The 16115-nt window shown below is 41.8% G+C and overlaps 1 protein-coding gene across 1 annotated transcript in view; it reads left to right on the forward strand.

The window, feature by feature from the left end:
• Window positions 1-16115, forward strand: part of CPNE4 (copine 4) — a 354061-nt gene that overhangs the window by 183322 nt on the left and 154624 nt on the right. The window contains exon 4 of the mRNA XM_074986114.1: window positions 2532-2711. Coding sequence (XP_074842215.1) covers window positions 2532-2711 — 180 coding nt within the window. The remainder of the gene's footprint in view (window positions 1-2531; window positions 2712-16115) is intronic.

A 16115-nucleotide genomic window follows, 5' to 3' on the forward strand; every position in this document is an offset into this window, starting at 1 on the left:
TGAATCACTTCACCTCTCGTTGTTTCTCTGGAGTGGCATGTGCTCTAATGGTACACAGCTGTACAACACAACAGTCAAAGCCAGGAAGTGGTGAAGAATGCGGTTTCCAACCACTTTTAGGGACGCTTTTATGCCTTTCCAATCCAGATGCAGTCAGTGGCACTGGAAGACTTTTAATAGTGATGTTGCCGAAAGCTCCCTGTCCAACCCTTTCCCTTCCCCCTCTCCACACCCAGTGAGGCCAGGAGCAGGGCTGTTTCTAGGAAGGAGGCATCCCGACAGGGGAAGGGACGGAGGCTGTGGCTGGGGCAGGTGCAGGACCAAGACTGGAGCAACCACAGGGCCCGATGCAGGGCCAAGAGTGACCCAAACCGCAGGTGAGGGGCTGGGGAGTGGGATGTGGGTGGAGGGCTGGGAGCAAAGCATAGGATGCCCTGCACCCCTGCTTCCCGTGCCTACCGGTGCAGCATAATTGTGAAATATGCTGACAAAGTTAAACCTGAGACAAGTTAGAGTAATAAGGCTGTCTATTGTAAAGTGCTGGCTGCTGAAAGGAGCTGGCAGCTCATTAAGAATTATATGGCTTGTGGTGTTATTGACATTGCTTTTCTCCATATAGATTTTTTGCATAATGCAATGTTCTGACATGCCATGCTGGCATGATACATCATCTCAATAACATGGGAAGCGTGGGGGTAGGGCTTTATTGTAATACAATATATAGTAAGGAAGGATTTCTGTCAAGCACAGGCCTGGAAAACCAGAGGTTTTCTTTTTGCAAATAACACTCACATTCTTATTGTTACTGTTTCCAGCCATATCTCTCCAGTTGCATTCAGTGCACTGCCTTGAGCTGTCTCTTTTTAGCTCTGCCCTTGGACACTTACGCAATATAGCGTCACGCCAGCTATTGTAGTTATAGGTATGTGTAATGTACTTTCTGAGCTTTCTTATGGAGACACAGCAATATGTTTAGATCTGATCATGCTTCTTGCACAAATTTAGGGAAAAGGGCATGGGATTGCATCAGTGTGTGACTTAACAGTGAGAAAAGCATGGATATATTTTTAATATTTCTCTCCAAGGGCCTGATTCTCCAGCCCTGGCTTGTGCAAGTAATTCCTAGTGAATGCCTCAAAAACCTTTCCTTTCCCTTCCACCCCCAGTCATTTAATTTTCCTGTGTGACTTTGCTGCTTTTCAAATGCTACCCTGATGGCACTGGAAACTGAAATCCGTTAGCTATCGACAGAGCAGTTAATCTGTATAGCCGCAGGGTAAGTTACCCCAAACTTTTTACCTGGTCATAAAGAGAATATTTCTGGGTTGCCCAATCTCTAGGTCAGGAGTGAGCAATAAGTGACCTGGATACAGTTCACCAGGGTTTGCCAATGGTAGGTCACCAGGCATATTATTTACCTGCATGGCCTTCAATACTGCCCCTCACAGCTCCTGTTGGCTTGCCTGTGCCAATTCCCACAGCTCCCATTGGGTGGCAGCAAACTGTGGCCAGTGGCAGCTGCGAGGAGCAGTACCTGTGGACACACAAGTAAATAATACTTTTGGCAGCCCACCAGTGGCAAACAGTGTCTGGCCCATGGGCTGCTCATTTCCCCTCCCTCCTCCCCCCAACTCTAGGTCCTGTGCTCTACAGGTATGACTTTTGTTACGTATCTTACAGCCCACGGCCTCTCTGCTGAGATGAGGTATTTAATTTTGCCAATTTGTGTGTGTGTGCTTGAGAGAGAGAGCGAGGCTTAAAAGTTACACCGGGGTGGTGAAGGGCAGCAGCCAGTATTGTTATCTTTGTTACATGAGAGCCGAAAGGTAAGAAGAAATGACCAAAGGTGATAACACACCCCTTAGACAAAGTCTCCATCCTTTTAATTCTTTAAAAAAGCCTGTGAATATAAAGCCACCCAGTGAAGCTACAAAGTTCAAGGTTAAAGGAACTGTGCGAATATAAAAATGAGAGCGCTTTGACAGCTTCGACCTGTGGACAGAAAAGCCAGCTTCATCCTGGGGGTAGTTCCATTAACCACGAGGGAGTTGCTGTGAAGCTGTATACAGAGACCCTGATTTATTTTTCATTATTTGTGCTGTTTGTGTGTTCTTTGCATTTGACGCAGCAGGCATAGCTCTCTGTCACTTTCTGTGGCTAGCAAGTTTCATGTTCTCCTGCATTTCTGAGTTAGACAACAGAGCACTGTGGCTGCTCCAATGCATCTGTCTCTTCCATTAACTTGCTCCCCTGTCCGTTTTCTTTTGTCTGCTTATTCACTTCCTGAGGAGTGCTAGACAGACAGATAGAGAAACGCCACTGAGTCGCGTGTAAAGCTTCCTAAACTTGACCAATTAGCTTATTAAATACTTTTTAAATTAAAAAAAAAATCAAAACCATCTCTTTAAACATTCTTGATTCATTTAAGCAGCATGATTTTTTTTTAAATTTTACTTTCAAGTTGGTTCCTGTGGTAGCCTCTCACTGACAAAGTAAGAAGTTGCTTATGCCAGTCGTCTTTTTTTTGGCAGGTTGACAGGACTGAAGTGATTAGAACCTGTATAAATCCAATCTTCTCCAAGTTATTCACGGTAGACTTCTACTTTGAAGAGGTTCAGCGGCTACGTTTTGAAGTCCATGACATTAGCAGCAACCACAATGGATTGAAAGATGCTGATTTTCTTGGTGGCATGGAATGCACTCTTGGACAAGTAGGTGTCTTCTTTTTCCTTCCCCCTGACCCTTTTCTGTTAGTCTTCATACTGTATTACTTTGCTGAAAAGCCCATTGAATGAAATTCATCAAATGTGATAAAATCATTCTTCTTCATCACTTCAGTGCTTTCTACAGGACTAAGGGTAAAATGTCAGAGAGGTGGTGTTGAATTGAACCTTCTTCAGGTGCACCTGTTAGATGGAAGACATATATGTCTCTTAATCCATCACTCTTACACAATTAGGCATCACTCAAGATGCCTCATTAAAATTAGTGGCCCAGCTCTGAGAAAAAATTAATACTCATATGACCACAGGGAACACACAGCAAAGGCTTAGGAGCATACTTAATTTAACTCACATCATGGATGAGTAAATGGGATTGCTAAATTCCTTAAAGTAATGCAGATGGACCAGTATTGTCAGAATAGGGGCCAGCATGAGCCCGTGTGGCAGAATCAGGTCCCAAATGAGCCATACGAACATGGGCCTGCTTATGTCACAGGAGACATGAACTGCTTCTGGCAGGATTCATTTCTAAGTGGCCAGCTTTTCACTGTGAAGGGCTGAGGTATATCGGATCCCAGCTTTATTCCTGATAACAGTACTAAGGAGTGTCTTAGTCTTGTTAAGTCATCACGCACCAGCTAAGTTGAATGTAAATGAACATTTTGTGGTTAGGAGTAACATGTCCTACACTGAGAGCTGGCAAGGAGCTTTGTGAAACTCTGGTTTGGATTACACTTTGTAGCCTTTCTGCTTAATCCTGTGACAAGAACATTATGGCTTTCCTCAGAAAACATAACTGCTTTCACTCCCCTCCTCACCCCCACCCCACACCTCGACCCTATGAATTCCTCCTAGTCCTCATTGTTGCTTTTGCTCAGGAAAAGCAGAAGCAGTAGAGGATTATGGTGAGCAAGCTTAAATCACAAACTTGTCCTTCGAATCTCAAGGAGGCTAGAATGGGAATGGTTAGTCAGGAAAATCCAAATGGTTACCTGAAGAAGAGCTCACTGTGGAAGCGTTTGTGCACCTCTCTTTCCCCTACAGAAACTGATCAAATAAAAGATATGTCCTCACCCACCTTGCCTCTGATTAGAGGCAGTTTTATCAACAGCACCATCAGCAATGTGCTGGAAGCGGTTCTCGGGAGTTCCTTGCTGAAAATACATCACCAAGTCCCCTAGAGTATTGGAGCGATTTCCCTACTTTGGATACTGCTTTGTCAGCCCTGCCAGGCATGACTTATTTAGGGGTGGTCATAGAAATACATTTCAGAGAAAATATGTGTTTCCTGACAAAAGGTCCAGGCTACACCAAATGTCAGGGCCCATGGGGACAGATAAACCTGGTGTAATATATAGTAACCTTGTGGATGCTCTAAATTACATTGGGGTTGTTTTGGTCGTATGATCATAAAAAGGATTCCCTTTTTTCCACCCCCCCATCCTGTTCTCAGCTGAGTATTTGCCCTGATAAATGTATAGCAAGATATATATAAAAAAAAAAAAAGGTTCCATTGGTTTTATAAATCAGAAATATATAAATGTGTAATTTTGGGAGATTAACAGGGATGGATGGTGGATAATTAAGATCTTTAAAATGCACGATTACCCATGGTTTTTTTGGCGGTGCTCTTGAGGGCATATTGTGGTTGCAGTCAAAGAAGAAGAACTGTTTCTATTACCCCAGAGAGGAAAGAGAAATATAAAAAAAAACAATGTATTAAACGTTTTTATTTTTCAGTTGGTTTTAAAATGCAAAAACTTCATTGCTGCTGCTATTCGCAAAAGCATGCCCTTATAATGATCCTGCCTCTATAAATAACACACAGCTGGGTTGGGTATGGTGCAATTTTACTTTTAATGGTAATCAAGAAAAATAATAACAACATGGAATCTGACCACAGAAATGTAGTCTTGAGGGTCCTGATAACAGAGCTGGGATGTTTTTGTGTTTTGAATTTTGCATAATTCATTAAGTGCTTTGAAAATATGATATTAACCACAGAATTGACATCCAAATGGAGCTAAATATGAGACCAGGATTGAAAATCTTGCAAGAGAGATTCTACATACAGCACTTATTCTAACACTTAGCAGTTTTCTGTAATTACTGTATTTTGTAGGATGATAACGGGGTGGCTGCTGTTCTTCAGCTAACTTTGACATGGATTTTTTGCTACACTGCAATTTAATGGGTGCATAAAACATTATGATTTTTGTGCCTGTCTATCAATTCACCTTTTTTCCCATCACAAATAGGAGATGTTATATGAAACAGAAGATAGGCTTTGGGTCCTTATATATAGGCTAAAAGAAGGAGGGTTTTTTCTCCCCAGAAATGTGCCATGTTCCAATCTTTGTTCCAGACAGGGGTGTTGGAATAATGTATGTAGCACAGGTGCTAAGAACCACTGAGACATTGTTTAAAATCTGGTATCTAATAAAAATCATTTTAAAATAGAGGGTGCAGCAACACCTCAGTACCCTTAGTTCTAGCACGTAGGGTTCCAGGTAGAGGTTGACCAAAAAGAAATTAGTCACTACTGAATCTGCGTTTAGATTATCTTTTACATGTGCACTAAACTTGCACTTTCACATTAACCCTAGTAGCATTCCCTTCCCAGAGCAAGATTTATCAGAATCATGTTAGTCAAAGATGGTATGTGATGAAAACAAACCAGCAGCCATGTAGCACTTTAAAGATGAAACAAAATAATTTATTAGGTGATGAGCTTTTGTGGGAGAGATGCACTTCATGAAAGCTGATCACCTAATAAATTGTCTTGTTAGTCTTTAAAGTTCTACATGGCTGCCAGTTTGTTTTGATAGAATACAGACTAACCCAACCACTTCTCTGTCCCTACAACATGTTATGATTTAACTCTTGGGGGAAGGCTGTGATTATGAGTAATAGACTGCTTGCTCTAAGCAGAGACACTTTTTTTCAGAGACAGTCAGGTCTGTCTGAAGGACATTGCTACTGCTTCAATCTATGCTGGGGCTGCAGCAATTTTTTTATGCTCCTAACTGATGCACCACCCCTAAAGGTGCCAGGTTTCTGAGTTTCCAACCCTAGATGGGCCAGGGTTCAGTCCTGGCAAGCCCTGGCACAAATTAAGCACAGCCTGCCACTATGTTGCCGTGAGATGTGATCTTGTCAGATGTCATATGCTAGAAGCAATATTGGGTTTTGGATGGAAGACTTGGAAACTTCAGGAAGTGAGGCTAGTAGCATTGCTTTCCATGCTTCAGCACTAAACCAATAGCCCAGCATAGCAGTGAGGGCAATGAGATGCAGAATCATGAATGACCCAATGTCTTGACTAAGGAAGAGTGTAAATATATCGCTTCTGCGAGCAGGGGTGTAATCAGGAAGACCGAAGCCCAACTGGATTTGCAGCTAGCAAGAGATATGAAAAGGAAAAGAAAGGTTTCTCCAGGCCTGTTCTCAATAAGGTGATCAGGGAGGGTGTGGGACCCTTACTGGATGAGAGAGGTAGCGAAGTGACAGATGATGTGGAAAAAGCTGAAATACTCAATGTTGGATATTTTTTTTTTAACTTCTGTCTTTGCAGAGAAGATCAGCACTCAGACTGCTGCATTAGGCAGCTCAGTTTGTGGAGGAGGTGCGTGGCCCTCAGAGGAGAAAGAACAGGTTGAGAACTATTTAGAAAAGCTAGACATACACACATCCATGGGGCTTGATCAAATGCGTCTGAGGGAGTTGGCTGATGTGTTTGCAGAGCCATTGGCCATTATCTTTGAAATCTCCTGGTGATCAGGGGAGATTCCAGACAATTGGAAAAAGGCAAATAGTTACTCGTCTTGAAAAAGGGAAGAAGGAGAATTTGGGGAACTACAGACTGATCAGCCTCACCTCATTCCCCAGAAAAATCTTGGAGGGGATCCTCACAGAATCTATTTTGAAGCACTTGGAGGAGAGGAAAGTGATCAGGAATAGTCAACATGGATTTACCAAGGGCAAGTTATACCTTGTCAAATGGTCCAGACTCCACCAAATGTCATGCCTGATCAACCTGGTTGCCCTCTATGATGAGGTAACTAACTGGCTCTGTGGATTTGGGAAAGGTGATGGACAGGATATACCTTGATCTTTTAACAGCTAGGTGATTCTAAGGGTTGATGTGGAAAGGTCAAATTTAATGCTGCCCATTATATAGTATAAAAAGTAATGCTGAAGTTTCTTATACAACTTACATATGTGGGGTGTACTGTGTTGTACTGCTGCAGTTAAGTTTCCCACCAAATATTACTTCATTTCTAAGGGCTTGTCTGCAAGACAAGTTGTTGCATGGCAAGCCACCATGTGAATTGACAGCGCACCAGCTTGCTGTGTAGTAATGTCCCATGTGGGTGCTGATACAGTGGAGCAAAAGTCCCAGAATGTGGCTTAGCACTGCTGCTTTGAAGTGGCAGTTGTACGCTGAGGTGCATTCTGGAACTGTTACAGTTTGGGCCTTCACAGGAACTTAATGATGAGGCCAATGAGCAGGCTCTGGTTTCACACCGGGTTTATCATGCAGACAAGCCCTACATTTAATGCACAGAACTAACATTTTATAATAGAACTCTCATCCTGTTGCAAAAGTCACCACCAACAAACACATGCCAATTCCTGTCAACATTTTACATGGTGCTGTAGTGAGAATCCCAAGATATTATCAATAAATGGATCTTGGCGTTGAAATATATTCTCAACTTTTTTAGGTCACTTTTGTGAGTAACGCGCAAACCCCCAAAGCGCAAAACTTCCTTGATCCAGAACCCGCTTAAGATTGGATATTTTTCTGCTTGCTTATTACGGGAACCCACAATACTAAATAATCAAAATTTAATGTTTCTAGGGACAGTCCGAGTTTCAATTACGTGAGTGTAAAATTGCTAATTGGAAGGTATTTCTAGCCTGACTTACAGCATACAGTTGAGCTTATTTGACTAAAATTTTCCAGAATTATTCAGGGTTGGGAAGAGACCAAGTCTGGAAAATTTCATCCCCACAAAGGAATTTACTTTGAGGTAGATAGGAGCAGGCCTGTCAATGAGGGAGGTGGGCTAAAGGGCTAGTTGACCAGCAGCCTGGTGTTTCAAAGGGGCTCAGAGTTCCAGCCACCACCACTGTTACTTCAGCAGCAGCAACAGCCAGAAATCCAGGCCCCTTTGAAATGACATACTATGCCACTCTGCACGGCTCTGGGAGGTGGATGAGAGGGGAAGCCCAGCACCACTGACTGTGCTAGGCCCTGCCCCTTCCACCTTTTGGCCCTGCTCCTTTGGAGTGTGTGGAGCCAGGCCCCCCACCCTTCTTGCCCCGGAGCCCTCAGTGGCTGTTGGTCCTGCTGAATGGCTATGTCTACACTTGCCCCCTTCTTTGAAGGGGGGATGGTAATCAGCCTGAGCAGAGAATACTAATGAAGTGCTGTGATGAATATGTGGCACTTCATTAGGCTAATTCTCCCTGCGGCAACTTGGAAGAGTCAAACTTCTAAGCACTGGAATGCCGTATAGACATGGGCACTTCCAAGTACCTGCGCTACTTCCAAGTGCCCTTACTCCCTGTGAGCTGGCCTGGATTGTACTATAGGCAGGGCTTTTTTCATCCCGGTACGCATCAGTACTGAGCACTGGCACCTCGTCAGCCCCAAACATGGGATTGGCTGGGGGTGAGGGATGGGGAGCCAGCTGAGTACCGGCTCCTCTTGTTTTCTTTTGTTTTTTTTCCTCACAAGAAAGGCAGTGACTATAGGCCTGCTAGGCTACGGTTCCCCAGGTCAGATTTTGAGATAAAAATGTCAGCTTTTGTTTTAAAAAAATCATGTTTCTCACCCTCATGGTTGCTTAGAAAAGCTTAAATATGAATGGAGCGCAAGCAATGCAGCAGGCTCTGCCTAGGTTTGCAGCTAACCCCTCACAGAGGGAGGAGCAGTGCTGCCAGAGGTAGAGAAGAAGTCATCTGGTTCCACCGTGGTCACCAGAGCAGAGCTGGCTCCTGTTGGTCAAGACAAGGGGCAGAGTTTGGGAGCTCCCCTAGGTTCTGCTTCTACCCTCTTACTTACTCCCCATGGGTATTCTGGTATTTCTGTCAGACAGAGATAAAAGAAATTGGCACTGTTTTGCTTTAGGAACCCTCATCAATGCCACCAGCATGAAACATCACTGTGAGTAGATCTTCATATGACTGGTCTTCTGCCTCACTGCTTTTTTAAACACGTTAATGTTTTAACTTATAATCTTTGGGCATCTGCACTAACTCTCCAGTAGGGCAGGTCACATCTCTCAGTTTCAGACACTTGTTTCAGGCTTTCTGTAAACTCAGGTGCACATCTGTCTTGTCAAAATGTTCTCCATAGCAATAAAGTCAGTATATGTATTTTTCAAATAAAAGGCAAGATATTGGAGAAAAACTTCAGACTAAAAAAAAAAGTGCCATTTCATTCACCTGCCATGATTTGTCCCAGTTCAAGCCCTGAGCTATTCTTTGCAGAGTCTGCATTTTTCAAATATTGCTGACACTTGGTTGTTCAAAGTAACTATACTCATTTGTGAATGTAATGATCTTAATTAGAGCTGGATGAATATTGGAATTTTCAGTTCTCTATCATATCTGAAAAATTGGGGGCAGGAGGGAAAGGAAATCATTCAGAGACTAACTGACAGTGATTTTTTTGAAAATTTGTGGCAAGTTGAAAAGTTTTAAAAAAATATTTTTGGGGGCCAAATGAAACATTTTATTCTCACCATACCAAAATGTTTTGATTTTGAGCATTTTTTAAACATTTTAAAAATTTTAAAGGATAAAAATTAAGGACATATTGAAATTAAATTTTATTGTGAGTTGATAATTTGAAATATTTCATTTTGGAAAAAAAAACTTTCTCTGAAACAGTTTGTCAAGATTGATACAAATTCATGGAAATCTGCATTTTTTGTCAAAACATTTCAGTCAAAACCTTTACTCTGCTTTATTCTCAGTGCTTAGGAACTAATTAAGTTGTTGTAAAAAAGCTCCCAGCACAGCTGGGTTTCAGGACCCAGCTCTCTGATTTCATGACCTGTAGCAACCTGTTTTCCTCACACATAACTGTTTTCAGGATCAGACCCAATATTTGCTCCCTAAATAGCTACACAGAGGTCGAAACGCTCTCTTGCGGCATCCTCAGGGCCTGATGGGTGCCCAATGAGAAAATTTGTCAGACCCAGGAGGTCGATAATGTCTAACACATTACCAACACTTCCACTGCTTACTGAGCTCTTAAAAGACGTTTAGGGGTGAATTACAGCTAAATAACAACACAGAACACAGAGAGTCAGGACTAGTGGCTGTAAACAAATTTTATGGGACCACGGGGAAACTTGGCCATACCGATGATAAGTGGCTGTCCAGCTAAAATGAATCATGTCAGATTACAAATGTTGCCGGACAAGAGTGTTCTGGCTTAGAAAGCTGCAGATAAGTAGCACTTTAAAGACTAACAAAATGATCTGTTCAGTGATAAGCTTTCGTGGGACAGACCCACTTCTTCAAATCAATTTCATTTCCAGTGCAGACTGACATTTATAAGGAGGACCAAAAAAAAATTGCAATAAAAACTGACAAATCAAATAGGATTCAAGGAGGGGGTGAGAGGTTTTGGGGGGGGTGTTAATTGTCCTGTCTGAGATAATTATGAGCATCAAAGGAAGGGAAACAGTCCTTGTAATGCGTGAGGTAGTTGATGTCTGTGTTCCTACCACGTGTTAATGTGTTGAATTTGAATATGTACTCTAACTCAGATATCTCTTGCTCTAATCTGTTTTTAAATTATCTGTGTCCCAGGACACAAATTCTCAGGTGTTTAACAGAATGGCCCACTCCATTGAAGTGTTCACTGACCAGCTTATGTGTATTGAGTTTCTTGATGTCTGCTCTGTGTCCATTTAATTGTTTGGCAAAGGTTTTGCCCAGTCTGTCCAATGTATATCGCGTCAGAGCATTGTTGGCACATACTAGCATATATAACGTTGCTGAAGTGCATGAGAATATGCCTTTGATCTTGTAACTAACATGGTTAGGTCCAGTGATGGTATCCCCAGAATAAATGTGGACAAAGTTGGCAGCAGGGTTTGTTGAAGGAAAAGTTCCAAGACTCGTATTACTGTGGTGTAGTCTGTGGTTGCTGGTGAGACTTTTCCTTAGGTTAGGAGGTTGTCTTTGGGAAAGGACAGCCCTGTCACCTCGAGCCTTCTGGAGTGTAGCATCCTGATCCAGAATAGGTTGTAGATTTTTAATGATGCATTGCAGGGGTTTGAGTTGAGGGGGATATAGGTGATGACGAGTGGTGTTCTGTTGTTGATCTTCTTGGGTCTATCTTGAAGTAGCTGTTTTTTGGGTATTCATTTGGCCCTGTCAGTTTGTTTTTTTACTTCTCCCGGTGGGTAATTCAGTTTTATAAATGCTTGCTAGAGATCTTGTAGTTTTTGTTCTCTGACAGTAGGATCAGAGCAGATGTAATTGTATCTAAGTGCTTGACTGTAAACGATGGATCGTGTGGTGTGAGCTGGATGGAAACTGGAAGCCTGTAGGTAAGCGTAGCAGTCAGTGGGTTTCTGGTAGAGGATAGTGTCTATGTGGCCATCAGTGATTTGCACTGTGGTATCCAGGAAATGTATTTCTCATGTAGAATAGTCAAGGCTGAGATTGATGGTAGGGTGCAGGTTGTTAAAACCTCTGTGGAATTCTTCCAGAGTCTCTTTACTATGGGTCCAAATGATAAAGATGTTATCGATGTAGCGTAAGTAGAAGAGGAGTAACGGGATGAGAGCTAAGGAATCATTGTTCTAAGTCGGCCATAAAAATATTAGCATATTGTGGGGCCACGCAGGTGCCCATAGCAGTGCTGCTAATTTGAAGGTGTAGTTAAAAACAGAAATGCTAAATAAACAAACAAACAAACAAACAAGCAGTCCTGTAGCACCTTAAAGGCTAACAGTTTTATTTATTAAATAATGAGCTTGCATGGTGAGCACCCACTTCTTCACATGTATCTAAATAAATAAATAAAATTGTTAGCCTTAAAGGTGCTCCAGGCCTGCTTGTTTTGTGAAGCTATAGACTAACATGACCACTGCTCTGAAAATAAATAAATAAACAAACAAACTACTGCTCTGTATCCCTTTGCATTTTGTCATAGCAAGCAGCACCCCTGGAGAACAACTGCAGCCAATGTCGAACAGATGTTTGCATTCCAGTATGCCATGAATCTAAGAACATAAGAACATAAGAATGGCCATACTGGGTCAGACCAAAGGTCCATCCAGCCCAGTATCCCATCTGCCGACAGTGGCCAATGCCAGGTTGCCCCAGAGAAGGAGAACAGAAGACAATGATCAAATGATTTATCTCCTGCCATCCATCTCCTGCCCTTGTACTGAAGGCTGGGGCACCATAATTTACCCCTGGCTAATAGCCATTTATGGACCTAACCTGAAAAAATTTATCGAGCTCTTTTTTAAACCCTAATAGAGTCCTGGCCTTCACAGCCTCTTCCGGCAAGCAGTTCCACAGGTTGACTGTGCGCTGTGTGAAGAAAAATTTCCTTTTATTAGTTTTGAACCTACTACCCATCAATTTCATTTGGTGTCCCCTAGTTCTTGTATTATGGGAAAAGGTAAATAATTTTTCTATATTCACCTTCTCCACACCATTCATGATTTTATAAACCTCTATCATATCGCCCCTCAATCGCCTCTTTTCCAGACTGAAAAGTCCCAGTCTCTCTATCCTCTCCCCATATGGGACCCGTTCCAAACCCCTAATCATCTTAGTTGCCCTTTTCTGAACCTTTTCTAATGCCAATATATCTTTTTTGAGGTGAGGAGACCACATCTGCACGCAGTACTCAAGATGTGGGCGTACCATAGTTTTATATAGGGGAAGTATGATATCTTTTGTCTTATTATCTATCCCTTTTTTAATAATTCCTAACATCCTGTTTGCTTTACTAACTGCTGCTGCACACTGCGTGGATGTCTTCAGAGAACTATCCACTATAACTCCAAGATCCCTTTCCTGATCTGTCGTAGCTAAATTTGACCCCATCATGTTGTACATGTAATTTGGGTTATTTTTTCCAATGTGCATTACCTTACACTTACCCACATTAAATTTCATTTGCTATTTTGCTGCCCAATCACTCAGTTTGCTGAGATCTTTTTGTAGTTCTTCACAATCCCTTTTGGTTTTGACTGTCCTGAACAACTTGGTGTCATCTGCAAACTTTGCCACCTCACTGCTTACCTCATTTTCTAGATCATTGATGAACAAGTTGAACAGGATCGGTCCCAGGACTGACCCCTGGGGAACACCACTAGTTACCCCCCTCCATTGTGAAAATTTACCATTTATTCCAACCCTTTGTTTTCTGTCTTTTAACCAATTCCCGATCCATGAAAGGATCTTTCCTCCTATCCCATGACCGCCTAATTTACATAAAAGCCTTTGGTGTGGGACCGTGTCAAAGGCTTTCTGGAAATTTAGGTATATTATGTCCACTGGGTACCCCTTGTCCGCATGTTTATTAACCCCTTCAAAGAATTGTAATGGATTAGTTAGACACGACTTCCCTCTGCAGAAACCATGCTGACTTTTGCCCAACAATTCGTGCTCTTCTACGTGCCTTGCAATTTTATTCTTTACTATTGTTTCTACTAATTTGCCTGGTACTGACGTTAAACTTATTGGTCTATAATTGCCAGGGTCTCCTTTAGACCCCTTTTTAAATATTGGCGTTATATTGGCCGTCTTCCAGTCATTGGGTACCGAAGCAGGTTTAAAGGATAGGTTACAAACCACTGTTAATAACTCCGCAATTTCACATTTGAGTTCTTTCAGAACCCTTGGGTGAATATCGGCTGGTCCTGGAGACTTGTTACTATTCAGCTTATCAATTAACTCCAAAACCTCCTCTAATGTCACTTCAATCTGGGAGAGTTCCTCAGATTTGTCACCTAAAAAGGCTGGCTCAGATTTAGGAACCTCTCTAACATCCTCAGCCGTGAAGACTGAAGCAAAGAAGTCATTTAATCGCTCCGCAATGGCACTGTCTTCCTTGATCGCTCCTTTTATGTCTTTATCGTCCAAGGGCCCCACTGCTTTTTTAGCGGGCTTCCTACTTCTAATGTATTTAAAAAACATTTTACTATCATTTTTTGAATTTTTGGCGAGCTCTTCCCCAAAATCTTTTTTGGCTTTTCTTGCTACATTATGACACTTAATTTGGGAGTGTTTATGTTCCTTTCTATTTTCCTCACTTGGATTTGACTTCCACTTTTTAAAAGCTGCCCTTTTCTCTCTCACTGCCTTTTTAACATGGCTGTTAAGCCATGGTGGTTCTTTGTTAGGTCTCTTACTGTGTTTTTTTATTTGGGGTATGCATTTAAGTTGGGCCTCTAGTATGGTGTCTTTAAACAGTTTCCATGCAGCTTCAAGGGATTTTAGTTTAGTAGTTACTCTACCTTTTAGTTTCTGTTTAACTAGCTTCCTCATTTTAGTGTAATTCCCCTTTTTGAAATTAAATGCCGGAGTGTTTGACTGCTGCGGTGTTCTTCCCAACACAGGAATATTAAAGTTATTATATTGTGGTCACTATTTCCGAGCGGTCCAGTAACAGTTACCTCTTGGACCAGATCCTGCGTTCCAGTCAGGACTATATCAAGAATTGACTCTCCCCTTGTGGGTTCCTGTACTAGCTGCTCCAAGAAGCAGTCATTTAAGGCATCAAGAAATTTAATCTCTGAATCCCGTCCTGAGGTGACATGCACCCAATCAATATGGGGATAATTGAAATCTCCTATTATTACTGTGTTTTTTATTTTGATAGCCTCTCTAATCTCCCTTAACATTTCAGCATCACTATCGCTGTCCTGGTTAGGTGGTTGGTAATATATTCCTAATGTCATATTCATATTAGAGGAATGAATTGTTATCCATAATGATTCTATGGAACATTTTGATTCCTTTAGGATTTTTGCTTCATTTGATTCTATATTATCCTTCACATATAGTACCACTCCTCCACCTGCACAACCCGTTCTGTCTTTCCGATATAATTTATATCCCGGTATGATGGTGTCCCACTGATTGTCCTCATTCCACCATGTTTCTGTGATGCCTATTATGTCAACTTCCTCCTTTGATATGAGGTACTCCAGTTCACCCATCTTATTAGACAGACTCCTGGCATTTGTGTAAAAGCACTTTAAAAAACTACCACTATTTATATGTCCGCCTTTCGCAGACACGTTGGATTTTTTTATATGCAATTGTTTCACATCTGATCTTGCCCATATATTATTCCCCACGTTCCCTATCTGACTAACTTCTAGGGCATCCCTATCTATGTAGCCTGGTGTAAGAGAAGTCTCCGTCCGATGCAGGTGCTCCCCCGCACCAATCGGCTTTCCCCCACCTCTTAGTTTAAAAACTGCTCTACGACCTTTTTAATGTTTAATGCCAGCAGTCTGGATCCACCTTGATTTAGGTGGAGCCCATCATTCCTGTATAGGCTCCCCCTACCCCAAAGGTGTCCCCAGTTCCTAATAAATCTAAACCCCTCTTCCCTGCACCATCGTCTCATCCACACATTGAGACTCTGAAGTTCTGCCGGTCTATCTGGCCCTGCGCGTGGAACTGGAAGCAAATATTTTCAGATTTAGTACTCCCTGTCCCCTCACATTTTATTAAGGCTCTTGCTTCTTATAATTGTCACTACTTCACACATGCTTTTAATACCATATGTCATGAACAGCACTTGAAGATAATGAATCCACTTTCAGCCACTGCTTTCAAGTTGGAAAAGACTAAAAGACCCATGAGTCTACCTGAATTCATTTAAATTCTATTCAATAGAAATATTCTGTGTAAGACTACTCAACCAATAGACTGAAGCCGACTCTTAGTTTTCAAAAGACATAGGATCAGATTTTTAAAGTGATTTAGGCTTCCAAAAAATAAAGATAGGACCTTAGTTCCCAATAGATGCCTGTCCTTATATTTAGGCACCTATATATAATTAAAAATCTGGCCCATGCTCTCTTCAGAATGAAATAATTGACTTCGTTAATAGGCTGAATAATGTATCTTGTGGGGCATGAATGCCATTTTATTCTGACTAGCTCAGAGTGCAGTAAAATTATCCCACGAAGCACTCTTGTTAGCTTTCTTATACTAACCATTTAAAATCTCTCTTTAATCTTCAGGGGGCCTGGTTTAGTCATTGTTTGGAATTGAAATGTTCTGCATGATCTTTGAGGTCATATTGTTTCCACTACGGCAAGAAACTCAGAGTCTAATGCTATCGGAATACTTGTCACAGTTTTAATGCTTTGTTTCACATAT

Source organism: Carettochelys insculpta, chromosome 2, assembly GCF_033958435.1.
Source record: "Carettochelys insculpta isolate YL-2023 chromosome 2, ASM3395843v1, whole genome shotgun sequence".
Lineage (NCBI taxonomy): Eukaryota > Metazoa > Chordata > Testudines > Carettochelyidae > Carettochelys > Carettochelys insculpta.